The sequence below is a fragment of the Schistocerca gregaria genome, chromosome 4 (genome assembly GCF_023897955.1).
Source record: "Schistocerca gregaria isolate iqSchGreg1 chromosome 4, iqSchGreg1.2, whole genome shotgun sequence".
Taxonomy (NCBI): Eukaryota; Metazoa; Arthropoda; class Insecta; order Orthoptera; family Acrididae; genus Schistocerca; species Schistocerca gregaria.
The window spans coordinates 771193257-771207465 of NC_064923.1; the positions used below are offsets into that span (position 1 = coordinate 771193257).

Below are 14209 nucleotides of genomic sequence, written 5' to 3' on the forward strand. Positions count from 1 at the left end.
TGGGATCCAAATAATTTTTCCAGATAATTTTTCCTACCAGACTCCCTTAGAAAATCTACAAATTAAAGTCACCACAGACTATTAACTGCTTGCTGCTGTCTGGCATATAGCACAGTAAGGAATCCAGAGTCCTCATAGATAGTTCAAAATTCCCCAGTGGAGATTTACATACAGCTACAGTTAAAAGGACTTTTTTCAGCATTGATTCACAAGCACACACTTGTGTGTACTGATCACTACAAAATCTACTTGTCTCAATGCTTCTAAATGTGTGTTCTGTCTTAATGCATGTAGCAACTCCTACTTTCCCCATGCTATTTGTGCATGAGTAAGTGTAATCTTTTATATGTAACGTACGTAACCCTGTATTTATGTGATGCTCAGTGGGTTAGTGATGGATGACCTCCCGGTTTTAGAAACCATACCATCTTGTCCTTTAACCACTTCAGTACCCATTTACAAGTGCACTGAGTGTAGACGTATTTCTAGACCATGTTAGAGTAATAATCGGCACCCAAAATTCATTTGGTAACTTTCACTGATACAGAAGTTCAGTTCAAAGGTAATTTGAAAACTACATCAAATACTTTTGCCTGTTCTCTATCTGAGTCCATGTGGTAAGTACATGATACTTGTGTGACCATAATGTGTAAATAACACAATCTGAGGTAGGCACTCATAAGATCCTGCGGTACAGGTAATTCACTGGTACTCACATTGTCAATGTTTGGTTTGAAGATAGATAGTTGTAGGAAGTGTGACTGGCCATTGATTGTCGGAAAGCAATGGCAGTTGGGTTGAAATTTTCTGTATCATTGCAATCAGTGATGTGTTGAGTATTAACTGGTGAGCACTTTTTCTGTGACCAGTTGTGCCGTTCCTATTTGGATGAGCACAAGGGCAGTGCTCTTCTTGGCCTGTGTTCTGAAACGTGTGTGGTACCAGTACAATGTCAGTGTTTGTCAACATTGTAATGTGCAGTTTGGCAAAAGTGATGCAGGTCGTTGCTCTCCCTGCTGCTTTGAGTCAACGTATATGTTGCTAAAATTCAGAACGTAATTTATCACCGATCAACTGTTCAATATGTTGGCCTAGAGATTTACATTACTGTGGTGTGTGATGAATAATGTCTTGAAACTAAGATTAATGTTGAGCATCCAAAGCACTGACAGCAAGTATAAATTGCATTTCATTACTGCACACTTGATAAGCTGTGAATGAAAGTTGCAACATTCTAAAGCACAGATCCAGTTGCTGTGGCAGATAACATGATACGTGCATTTTGGTGCACAGCATGGCTGATGCGATGTTAGTGGCAGGTGAAATGTTCATAGGAATGAGAAAACCCAGTATTCTAGTTAATGATCCCTTTTCTTAGAGCTGTTTGAGTATGGATATCATTAATTGCACTATCCAAATCACCAGTAGGATGTTTTAGTAGGACATTGTCTATTGTTGCCAGCATTTTTACACCACATTTAATGTTATGCTCAAGAGTGTATCGTCTTCACTTGGGACACCGCTTGTGGGAATGTTAACCACAGCAAAATTACACATAAACTGATGCAGAGAAACAAACGAGATTGTAAATATACAGCCAGGCGAAAAAAAAAAGGGAGGGGGGGGAGGCAGCAGCACTGAGAAGAAAAGGTTGGATGTCAATGTAAGTTCATACATGTTACACATTACTGTTGGGAATTGAAATGATTGTAGTTGCAATTCTCTGTGACATGTAGAATGCTCACCAAAGTGTGTCAGTGTTGTACATGTTCTGTATTACCAAACCTGATAGAGTATATAAGTGGCGTGAACAGAGTATCAGGTATTGTGTGACCTCTGGGAAGGACATGAACATGCTGTGTACCTGTGTGAGAAGGTTATTAGTACCAGACAGAGTTTGAAAGGGGTCTCACTGTGAGTCTCCATTTGACCTGCTGGGCTAATCGTGCAGTATCCAGATTTGTGGGACATTTGAATGTGACAGGGGCCCAATGTTGGACTGCACTGGACTGTGAGGGCAGGCACACTTGCTGTCAAGGTTCCAGTAGAACATATCTGACCATCAAAAGGGAAAGCGACATATTTTGCACCAAAAAAAGCATATTGTAACAACTTTACATCTGTGCCTGACATCCAGAAACAAGTAATGGAGACCCTGAAACATTCTCTGTCATCCTGCACTATTTGTGAGAGACTAGCAGCACCAGACTAGGGAATTACTATCCCATGCATAGGCTGCTGTTAGCACGACACAATAAAATTTTGACAGATGTCTGTGTGTGGAGTGGTGCCATGACCGGGAAGTACGGACTGCTGACGACTGGCCTTACAGTGATGACCACCGTCGATGGGTGTGGTGATGACCTGGGGTGAGATCCCACTCTTCCAATGATGTGGAGGGGCAATGGTTTTACTCCTGGTGATAGGTGAGAGGAGACATTGGGTACAACTTCAGGTCACGGCTGATAGTGGCTGAGTGAATTCGGTGTTGCAATGGTATGTTATGTTATGGACATCTTGTATCCTCATGTTGTGTCTCGTGTGACAATATCGTGTTGCCATTTATCAACAGGACAGTGCCTGTCCACACGTCAGGTGCCTCTATGAACTATCTGCATGATGCTGAAGTCCTTGCACGGCCAGCAGGATTGCCAGTCTGTTCCCTGTAGAACCTGTGAGACCAGTTCGGACATCAGGGCTCCTTCCCAGTGCCAGTATCCAGATCAGTTAAAACAGTTTGAGCCAGTTTACCTCAGGTGAGAATACAGTGTGTTCATCATGCCCTTCCCAACCAAATCAATGCAGGCATCCAGGTCAGATGGGATGCAATGTCATACTGATAAGTGGGCTCATACTGCGAAGTTTTTTGTAAACTTGATTCTGTATTGTAATCATTGAAATAACATCACATACCTTCTTAACCTGTAAAGTTGTGTTTCATTTCCTCCTCCCCTTCTGGGTGCTTGGCTTGTTTGTTAGGTAGTGTAATAAACTTCATCTCACACACACACACACACACACACACACACACACACACACACACAGTGTATTTACTGTGGCAATGGGCGTTACCTGTGATCAGTATGTTGGTGGCACCCATGGCCTTGGCTGTGAGCATGGTCACAAGACCAATCGGCCCTGCTCCTATGATAAGTACAGAGGAACCCAAGGTGATACCTGCTCGGCGACATGCGTGGATAGCGACAGACAGTGGTTCCAGCATAGCACCTTCTTCCAGTGACACATTTTTTGGTAGCCTGTGGGATACAAAGTAGTGTCTTAGTAGCTGTTTGGAACATTGTTATCAAATGGCTAGTGCAAGAGTGCTTAACATTCACAATTAAAATAAATCGAGGTTTTAAAATTGACATTTTTACTAAGAACAGTATGTTCCACAAAATTTCAGGCGAACTGCTGGATGTTTGCAACTTCCTGCCACAATATTTTGGTACAGGCTTCTGGCTATTTCAGGTGATACTGATGAAAACTGTCTGAGCTCTGGTATTTAAGGTTCCTCTGGCACATGCGTGGTGGATTCACTTAGCATTTCGCGTGTGCTACTTGGGCACATCCAATTCTGTTGCGCTATGCACCCTCCGTGTTAAAAACTCGATGCATTGATATCAATTCGATTGTCTTCCTGCAGTTCCATCACAGACCTATGCCAGCTATGGAGGACACAAAGTTTTTCGACGATTGGGTTCCATGCCGAATTTAATTGGTCACCGCCATCACGATTAATAAGAGACTCATTGTCAGACAGCCGTATTTCCATGGATTCATTAATAATAGAACTCCAAAAGTTAGACGTATGGGCCACAATTTTTGTCTCATTGTAATTCATGGTATGACCAGTGGAAATACAGTGTTCGGTGATGGCAGACTTACAAAGCTGAAGGAGGTGAGTAAACCGCTGATGTTCTACAATGTGATCCTGCACAGTACGCATTGTTTGCCCTTTATAAGATTTGCCACATTCACACGGTGACATGGTGTGATGTAGGCCAAAGCAAACTGGAGCCATGACAAAGCTACGACTAGGCAAATAGTGAAGTTTGACCGACTTTAGACGCAGATGCTGGGGGAGTTCATACTTGACAAACCATTATTAACTTGACGGAGAAACCTATAGATGACGCGACTATGCCTGTGTTAGCAAGAGGTCTCAATTTTGCTCCTACACCTGTTTCACCACCACTACTGGACTTGGTCAGTTCCATTGAAGAAGCTGTGCATCATGTTGCTACAGATGAAGCTGAGGAAGTGGACTGGGAGTTCTGTCATGTATGACAAGCGCGACACCAACGAAGAGCAACATCTCGCCTATGGAGAGGGCAGCCATCTGGAACTTGCGAGCTGACCCGGATACAGTGGTACTTAAACTGGGCAAAGGTAATGCTACTGTTTTAATGCTATGGGAGGACTATATTAGTAAGATTAAAGTTTTATTAAGAGACTCAACATATCCTACTACCCAAGTGGTGAGGAAAACAGCAGAACTTCTGACTAACGGTTCCTTACCAAAGGAGGTAATTAAGAAACTAAAACCAAATAGTTCAGTTCCACCTAGGCTATATGGATTGCCAAAGATCCACAAGGATAATGTGCCAATTGTGAGTAATATTGGAGCAGCCACTTACGACTTAGCAAAGTATTTAGTGTCTTTGCTCAGACCAATGGTAGGAAAGTGTCCACATCACGTAAAGAATTCTAGTGATTTTATCAGCAGACTTAAGTTATTGCAGCTGCGAAGTTGTGACTTGTTGGTCAGTTTTGACATAGTTTCACTTTTTACAAATGTACCTCTTGTGGACTCACTACATCTCATTGGCAACAGGTTTAGAGCTGACATTACAGCGCTGTTTGAGCACACCCTGTCATCTACATATTTTTTTTATTTAACAACGAGTTTTATGAGCAATCAGTCGGTGTCACCCTGGGGGGATCCTTTATCTCCCCTGGTGGGCAATCTTTTCATGGAAGATTTTAAGGAGCGAGCACTCACCTCAGCCACTTTTAAACCAACAGTAATTTGGCGATATGTTGATGATACTTTTATAGTTTGGCGTCATGGTTTGGATCATCTGCGAGAATTTCTACAACATCTGAACTCCATACATGAAAATATAAAATTTACTATGGAGTTAAAGAAGAAGGGTTGCCTGCCGTTTTTAGACGTATTGGTGCAACGTAAAAGCGATGGCACACTTGGTCATTTGGTATATAGAAAGCCCACTCACAAAGACCTTACTTGCAAGCCGCTAGTTGCCACAATTCGGCATAAACGATGGGTGTTTTGAAGACATTGATTCACTGACCCCATGTTATCTCTGACATCGATAGTTTGCAAACGGAACTGGAGCACCTGCAGACTGTATTTCTGAAGAATGGGTACTCATCCCAGCGAGTGGAGAGAGCGCTGCAGAACTGTAAATGATGGAACAAAGAAGAGGAAGAAGCCATTAAAACGACTGTCTATTTACCATATATTGGTAATATTTCAACACAAATAGGCAGAATACTAAGAAAATACAATGTGAAAGCAATGTTTTGCTCTCCTGCAAAAATTTCGTCACTGTTGGGATCTGTCAAAGACGACCTAGAGCTGCGCAAGGCAGGTGTTTACAGGATTCCATGTGAATGCGGCAAATCTTATATATGGCAAAATGTGTGTACTGTGCAGTATCGCATTGTAAAACATCAGCGGCATACTCACTTTCTTCAGCCTTGTAAGTCGACCATTGTCGAACACTGTATTTCCACAGGTCATGCCATGAATTACAACGAGACAAAAATTGTGGCCCATGCGTCTAACTTTTGGAGTTCTATTATTAATGAATCCATGTAAATACGGATGTCTGATGGCGGTCATCAATTGAATTTGGCATGGAACCCAATCGTCGAAAAACTTCGTGTCCTCCATAGCCGGCATAGGTCTGTGATGGAACTGCAGGAAGACAATCGAATTGATATTGATGCATCGAGTTTTAAACACGGAGGGTGCATAGCGCAGCAGAATCGGATGTGCCCAAGTAGCACACGCGAAATGCTAAGTGAATCCACCACGCATGTGCCAGAGGAGCCTTAAATACCAGAGCTCAGACAGTTTTCATCAGTATCACCTGAAATAGCCAGAAGCCTGTACCAAAATGGTGGGGTGTTAGAGAAATACACATTCACAATTTTATGAAAACACAGGGGAAGCAGCAACTTTAAAATGGATGGCTAAGTTTTGACAGTGGTGTCACCCGTTAGTAAAAATGGCGAGGTGTCATTGTGTAATACTGACAAGGTCTTCAAATTTCAAACCACAGTGGAATGAATCTTCAAATAGAACAGTTTAGCAAGTTGCCATTATGAAACATGACACTCGTGTTGGATGCAAGACATGCCAAATGACATTCAGAGTCAACCTATAAAGCTTTGCAAGTAATTTGTGACAGCCCAGATAGCCACTTTCATCTGTGGCATTAAAAGTGAACCTAAACTTTGAGAAATCTCATGAAGATACCAACAGCCAGCAAAGAAGTATTATTACTAAATTAATTTTGTTTCTTAGGTGAGATAGACATGTTTATGGAAGAGAGTAGCATGTACTCCTAAACTGAAACAGCCTTCATGGAAAAGTGACCCTGCATTCCTTGCCAATGCAACCACCCACTTGAACTACTTGAACACTCCACTTCAGGGGCAGGTCCTGCTGGTAACTTATTTCATCAACCATATATAAGCATTCAGAATGAAACTGTCACTTTGGGAGAATCAGTTGTACAGAGGAAATACACTTCATTTTACAAAACTGCTTACATTGAAGGACTTGTATTAACACAGACTGTGAATGCTAACCACCCATTCTATGTACTTTAAAGAAAGAATTCCAGTTTTGATTTAAGGATATGACAGCACTAGTGCATCTTTTTCTTTTCTATATTAAGGGAATATTGATGATATTCAGATGCGTCTGCATCTCGATAAGACAACATTCTAGATTTCTACAGGCCTTTTCCTTAGAATTGATTTCCTCATTTATACAAGATGGCTCCAGGTATAATACCAATATTCAGTTGCATGTATATTTATGAGCAAGTGTCTCCAACAACGAAGAACAATAAAATGCCTTCGAGAAATTGTCACACTGTAACCTGAACTGCTCACAAAGGATTGCAGTGATGAATACATTAGTTCTCGTACAAGAGAAAAATTGAAAAAGAAGATGAAGTATGCAAGCATTGATAAAAAACATGATGTGTAATATCTGATTAAGTAAAATTCGTAATATATATCTACTTAGTTGTATGTTGTATTCACTAAATAAGTTTGGCACTCAACATAAAAGAAGCATGTCTTGCATCCAACACGAGTGTCATGTTTCATAATGGCAACTTGCTAAACTGTTCTATTTGATGTAGATGTAGATGTAGATGTAGATGTAGATGAACTCACTGCCGCAGAATGTAGTTCCTGCATAGAGGTGGCATGCTTGCATGTCTTGTCACAGGTCGATATTAGACTATGACAAGTGCAGAGCTGGCAATACAATGAACAACAATCATCTATCATTTATTAAAAGTAGATATAGGGTTTTGTCATAGATGTGGGAACACCTTGAGAAAAATGTGATTGAACATAAATGCATATGCTAGCCAAGCCTACAAGTTGAGCTGTTGTATTTGACCACAAATGGCACTTGTGCAGTGTCCTCAACTTTGCGAGTGTCAGTCATGGTCAGAACAGTGTGCTATGTAATTGTGAGTGTGTTATGTCAGAGCTAAGTGAATTTGAATGTGGGCAAATTGTTGGTTCTCTTATGGTGGGTGCTTCTGTAGCCAAGGTAGCCAAAGTGTTTGTACCACATACAGTGAAAGTGGGTGTTGTGTGATCATGTTGGATGGTCATTGAAAAGGATTCAGGAAAATCTGGCACTGAAGCCATAAAACCTGGACTCTGGAGCAATAGAAAAATGTCATTTTGTTGAATGAGTATTGTTTCATACTGTCTCTAAGTTCCTGGTGATCTCAATATTAACGCCCCATTTCGAGCTTATACATACTGAAAGTGAAACATGGTGGGATTCGGTGGTGATTTGGGTAGACATATCATGGTATTCTATGGGCTCCATAGTATGACCTTTGTTTCCCAAAGGTGATATTCTATCCCAAGAATAGAGGCCCCCTGTTCACACAGCTCAGGTCATCTCTTCCAAGACTGGTTTTGTGAGCATCAGAATGAGTTGTTGCATCTCCCCAGCCACCACAATCACCAGATCTCAATATTATTTAGCCTTTAGTCTACTTTGGAGAGAAGGTGCATGATCACTATCCCCTCCATTATTGTTACCTGAAATTGCAACATTTTACAGGAAGAATGGTATGAGCATCCCATGAAAACCATATAGGGCCTGTATTTATCCATTCTGAAACAACTGGAAGGTGTTGAATGCCGGTGGGTCCTACACTGTATTAGGATGGTAATGCATTGTGTTTGTGGTTTTTGCTCAATCCTTTATATACATACAAATACTCAGCTTTTGTATGATGATGATGGTGATGATAAGATATGGCACTAACTAAAGTTCTGGATGCTGGTCTAAACCTATTTCATTGTATGATGAACAACTGGTCTAATAGTAATTCGAGTTTGGTTCTCCTATCGGTATATAAGTTCCGTCTCTGTTAACAACACACACTGTAAAACTTGTCACATACTTTGACACAGTACAATGACTGTAACAACTGCTGGTGTTGTAAGTGTCCAGAAAGTAATGGCAACTGAACTGGTTTAGTGAAGTTGTACATGTGCTTATATCTGTGGTCAGCAGATGAATGTCCAGTTGTGAACCTTTTATCTAGTGTCAGGTGCCAGTAGTATGCAGTCCCTGTTATCAGCACCCTTTATGGTGTTGGAAGATAACTACGGTTTACAAAAGGGGCAAGGAAGGAGGTACGGAGCAGGGTGTGAATAACTGTTAGCAGAGATAGAGGCCAGTGGGATTGCAGGATCTAAGGGTGTGTCACAGACCTAGAACCTCTATCTTTGGTAGCCCCTGTAATTAACACCACCTCTACTACTGTTCATACACCTCCCACTTTGCTCGACTGATCTAAACCTGAGGTCGCCAAACTACGACCCACATGGTGCACCTGGCCTGTGAAGCCATTTCTCATCTGACGTGCTGACTGTACTTGAATTTTTTTGGTAAACACGTGGAACATGAGAGATTGTGATATAATTTAAATTTAAATATTATGTTTTGAATAGTAGGAGACCTTCACACTTGTGGAAACCTCCTATCTCTATGTGCCTTAAATTTACTATTTGAAAATTTTGGGATCTCAGTTCATATACTGTATAATATGTCAGAAAGCCCTCTATAGGACAGGCTTAGATATTTCTTGTGCATTTTCTGCTGTGAACTTCATTAGGAGACATGAATTTAATCACTGTCAGTCCTAGGCTTGTCTTGAATAAATTGATTCTGAATTCTGAGACTTGTCTTATACCACGGCAGGGAGGTGCCTTAGCTGTGGTAACATCCCATTTCGATTTTGAAAGCTCTGATACAAAATAGATGTGTTTCTAACTGAGAAACATAAATGATCCACAGTTGTCAGATTGTACTCGGTTGTCAAAGTTGTCATTTTTGATTGACATAACATACCACATGAACTTGAAACTTCAGTGCAAGGATAACATCATCTGTGATCTCTTGACAATCGTGAAAGAATATTACAAAAAATTGCCATTGTTTGAAGTGCAATTGGAAGAAGAAAATTTTTCTCACTTTCACTAGTTTAAAGAATTTTGTGCTACTATTTATGAAGATTTCAACGTGGATATTCTGAACAAAATAGTTCGTGACTTGAAGAATCATTTTTTGGAGAGTGAAATTGTTTAATTCCAGAATGCATTTGATTGGAACCTCAATGATGTGCCGATTGAACTGCATTTGGAACTCATTGATTTGCATGCAAATGAACTGTTGAAAGAGAGGCACAGAGAAGGAAAATCTGTTAATTTTACTGTTTCTTAACTGATGCTGAATTTTTGAAACTGAAGATATTTGCCACTGGTGTGGTGTTTGTGTTGGGAATACCTTACACCTGTGAGCAAACATTTTTGTAAATGAGGCATGTTACGTCAGCACATTAAACGAAGTTGATTGATAAATATTTGAAAGTTCTCTTGATTGGATGAAGTAATACCAAACCAGATATTGATGATCTCTTGAAAGCCAAATGTCAGTTTCACAAATCTCACTAGTATTCTTTATCTGCTTAGTTTGTGAGATTGAGATATGTACACAATAGGTCTGGTGTAACCCATTTTGCTAACATTACCTTCTTTGATAACTTTCTTAGTAAATAAAAAATGTCACTCACCTATAACACAGAATGCTGAATTTAGTTTTTCATCTATCTTCTAGAGCTTTTGTTCAGGCTTGCAAGTGTTGTACAGAATGAAGATTTGGCTCATGCTAGTCCCTTTGTCAGTTAACTGGCCCACAGTGAAAAATGTTTGGTGACTTCTCATCTAAACACATTGTTGTTTTCGTAGTCTCTCATCTGTTCCATCTCCTCCATCATCTCCCCCTGACCCCACTCTTATTTGCTCCTCCACTTGGTCCTTATCTCCCAGCCACCACCTTTCCTTCCCTTCATTCTTCATCCTCCCCCCCTCCCCCCTCCTGCCCTCCCTCTTGTCCGTTTCACCCACTCCACCTGACGTTCCTGTAACTGACTAGTACATAATAATAGTTGCAGTCTCAGACTATCTATGGATGATGTGCAGTAACTGTAACAGTTTCAGATGTATTGAGACAAAACGTTAAGAGTGCAAAAAGTGTCAAGAAGCTTTAATGTAGAGGAATATAAAGCCATGCATTTCGCAAAACATAAAAATGTAGCAGCATTTGACTATACAATTATCATGCCACAACTATGGTCAGTCATAATATTATGAAAAGGATAGTTGCTACTCACTATATAGCAGAGATCCTGAGTTGCAGATAGGTACAACAGAAAGACTGTCGGAAAGTGAGCTTTCAGCCAACAAGGCCTTCATCAGCCCTCTTTCGGCCAACAAGGCCTTCATCAGCCCTTTACCAGTCCCCACACCTAACCTACACTGCTGTCTGCCCCCCCCTCCCCTTTTTCCTCTTCCTTACCTCCAGCACCTGGTTGCTTCTCCAAAACTTAAGTGGAAAATTTCAAGAATTGGTTTCAAGGTGAAACCTGTAAATTTTCTTCCCTCCCTGATCTAGCAGACACATAACCTATGAAGAAAAAGTTAGACCAACAACAGCATGTACAAAGCTGTGCTATCCGATGTTCATCTGTGAAAGGAGTAGCAAGGAACTCTAGTACAAGTTATAACAAAAATTACCCTCTGCCTCATGTTTTTAATATTTGGTTTGAAGAACTGGTCCTGTAGATGTCCTGTTGAATATAGTTAGGCTACTGGTAGTCTAGTCTTACATTGTATGTGATACTGAGTAAATGTGTTACTGTCATTGTCTTCGTTATTTTCTGGACTCGATCCATCGAACTTGTGCTGCCGGCCAACTGAACACAACTGTGGCTAAAGGCTGCAGATGCTGCTGTAGCTGCCACATGCAGAATCACACTCACAGCCACTGCCCATGAACCACTGATGTGCAAATGCAAAATCACTCACCGGATCTTGGATATGCTGGCCATCCATGCACATCATAGCGTGTATGACCCATAACAGCTGGTGACAGAGTGAAACTATTGTTCAGAATGATGATTCCAGTGGGCACAGGGATGCTACCTGATTGAAGTCAGCAGCACTGGCACCATTTATTGAAGTGTGAGTGTTGTCAGCATAAGTCATCTGTCTGTATTTCCTCTGTGTCTTTAATAGCCATTAGTGACAAGATGTTGATGGGTGAGAAAGTTACTGCACAAAAGGCGATGCATCATCTGTTCAAAGAGGTTGCACAGCTGTATGCAAATAACCAGAGTTTGATGCCTGAGGGCAGCCAGAAGAGAGCAAACGTGTGTCAGCAGGAAATGGAGCAACAGATTAGAGAGGGATCCAAGATTCAGAGCAGTGCACACTGGACATGTTTCTGCATGGACTACCAGTCAAAATATTGCAATTGGAGAGAGAAAAAAAACTACTCTACAAGTGGTGGCAGGAGAACACACCCATAAAAAAAAGTTTAACGTATGCAAGCTTTCAGAGCCAGTGGCTCCTTCTTCCAGCAGAAGGGTCGAAGGTGAAGGAAAAGGACAGGAAAGGTTTAGAAAAATGGTAGAGTTCGGAAAAGTTGCCCAGAACCCCGGATCAGGGGAGACTTACTGGACGGGATAAGAAGGAAGATCTTTCCTTCTCCCCTGAGCCGGGGTTCTGGGTGACTTGTCTGAATTCTACCCTCTTCAGTCCTTTTCCTTCATCCATCTTCCTTCCCCTTTAACCCTTCTGCTAGAAGAAGAAGCCACTGGCTTCGAAAGCTTGCATATCAAAACCTTTTTTTGTATGTATGTTCTCCTGCCACTGCTTGGTGAATAGATTTTTTAATCCATCCAATTACATTATATTGTCGAAAACTGATTATTTTCATTGTTATATTAGTCAGAATATTGTGGTATACTGCATGGGTCCGTGTGTTTGTTAAACAGGTGAAGAGGTGCTGTCACTACTAGGTAACACTACCAGTAAATACAACCACTGTTGAACAGTATGCAACATCAGTAGCAGATTTTACTGCATGTGGCAGCATAAGAGGATTGTTTTCAAACATTTTTGTTCAACTATGCAAAAATTGCAAGGTTCTCGTAAAAACTGCTGAAAAATGGTGCAAAATTTCGTTGGAGTTTGAAACGAGAAGAAGATTTTGTGCAGATAAAGGACTTAGTGATGTATATCCCTATTCTTGCATATCTAGATCATGAAAACAGTTCATCCGGTCCTGTGGTGTTAGAAAATTGGCAATCACTTGCATACTTTTGCAGGAAGTAGGTGGAGTAGAACACTCTGTGGCACATGCCTGCCATCTGCTGAACAAATGTGAAAAGAACTACTCCACAACAGGAAAGGAGTAACTTACTTGTAGTGGCACCTGTGTGGCAGGAATTTCTGAAAAATAACTAATGATTTGGATTTAAAGTGGACTCTTAATCTCAAAGACCCAACAAACAGGATCATGAGGTGGATGCTACAGTATTTCTCAATAAGTTTGACTTGGAGGTGAAATGCAGAGCAGGAAAATTACATGTTTACACAGATGATTTAAGGCAGAAAATGATGCACATTGCAGCAAGTTAAAGAATGTGAGTTACAATGGAAGCTTGTGCAGCACAAGGATGTGCAATTTCAATCATTTCCAACACAGCCCAAATTCATCACACACAATGGAAGTCTTTGATGGGAAACACAAATTGGCATGGTGAATCATGATCCAAGAGAGTTTGCACAGTGAAGTGCTGTGTCAACTACATGATACAATCCATGTTGGACATGATGGTGTATGTTGATTATGATGCGTACAGGTCATCTAGGTAGAACGGCTCGCATACATTGTATTAGCTTAGGGTGCTCCAAGGTGGACAGAGGAACTGTGGCAGTACAAACAAAATTAGTGACACACAAATATACACTTTATTGGGCTGCGATACTTAAATTTGTATAGCAACTTGTTGGTTTTGCTTGTGAACAGATACAGCTAGCAGTGGCCTGTCAAGGTGTGCGTTACTGAATCAATGTCAACAAGACTATACCCACCCTAGGCGCCAAACTGTCAATCACTCTAGTAAACAGCTGTCCATATGCAAAGGCCCAGCTCTCCATTACGAACTGTAGCTATGAACAGCAACCCTGAGACTCTGTACTAGAACTGTTGTACACCAACGCTGAACATGAACCCCCAGTTGTTGCCTTTGGCTGCCAGTTGTCACAAGGTGGAAGTCCGTCAAACTGACGACAGTGCAGAGGTTGCTGACTGGGCTGTACTTGTGACTGGCACTTGTGGCGTCATTCACAAAATGTCTCAGTGTGCCAGCTTTGGTTGTATCCATTGGCGAGGACACAACAGATTATTTATTACAATGCAGCAGTTTTATAATGAAGATGAGTAGCCAGCTAAACATAACAGTGCACAAGCCTGCTGCTTTTGCCATCACACATTGAGTTGCAATTGTAGACATTACACTGACTCAGGCCACTCCAACATGTGAACCCAATCAGG

The 14209-nt window shown here is 41.1% G+C and overlaps 1 protein-coding gene across 2 annotated transcripts in view; it reads right to left on the bottom strand.

Annotated features, from left to right (window-relative positions):
* LOC126365946 (sorbitol dehydrogenase-like) overlaps positions 1-14209 on the bottom strand; it is a 110279-nt gene that overhangs the window by 26308 nt on the left and 69762 nt on the right. For both annotated transcript variants that reach the window (XM_050008730.1, XM_050008731.1), the window contains one exon: positions 3073-3257. In XM_050008730.1, the coding sequence (XP_049864687.1) occupies positions 3073-3257 (185 nt within the window). The remainder of the gene's footprint in view (positions 1-3072; positions 3258-14209) is intronic.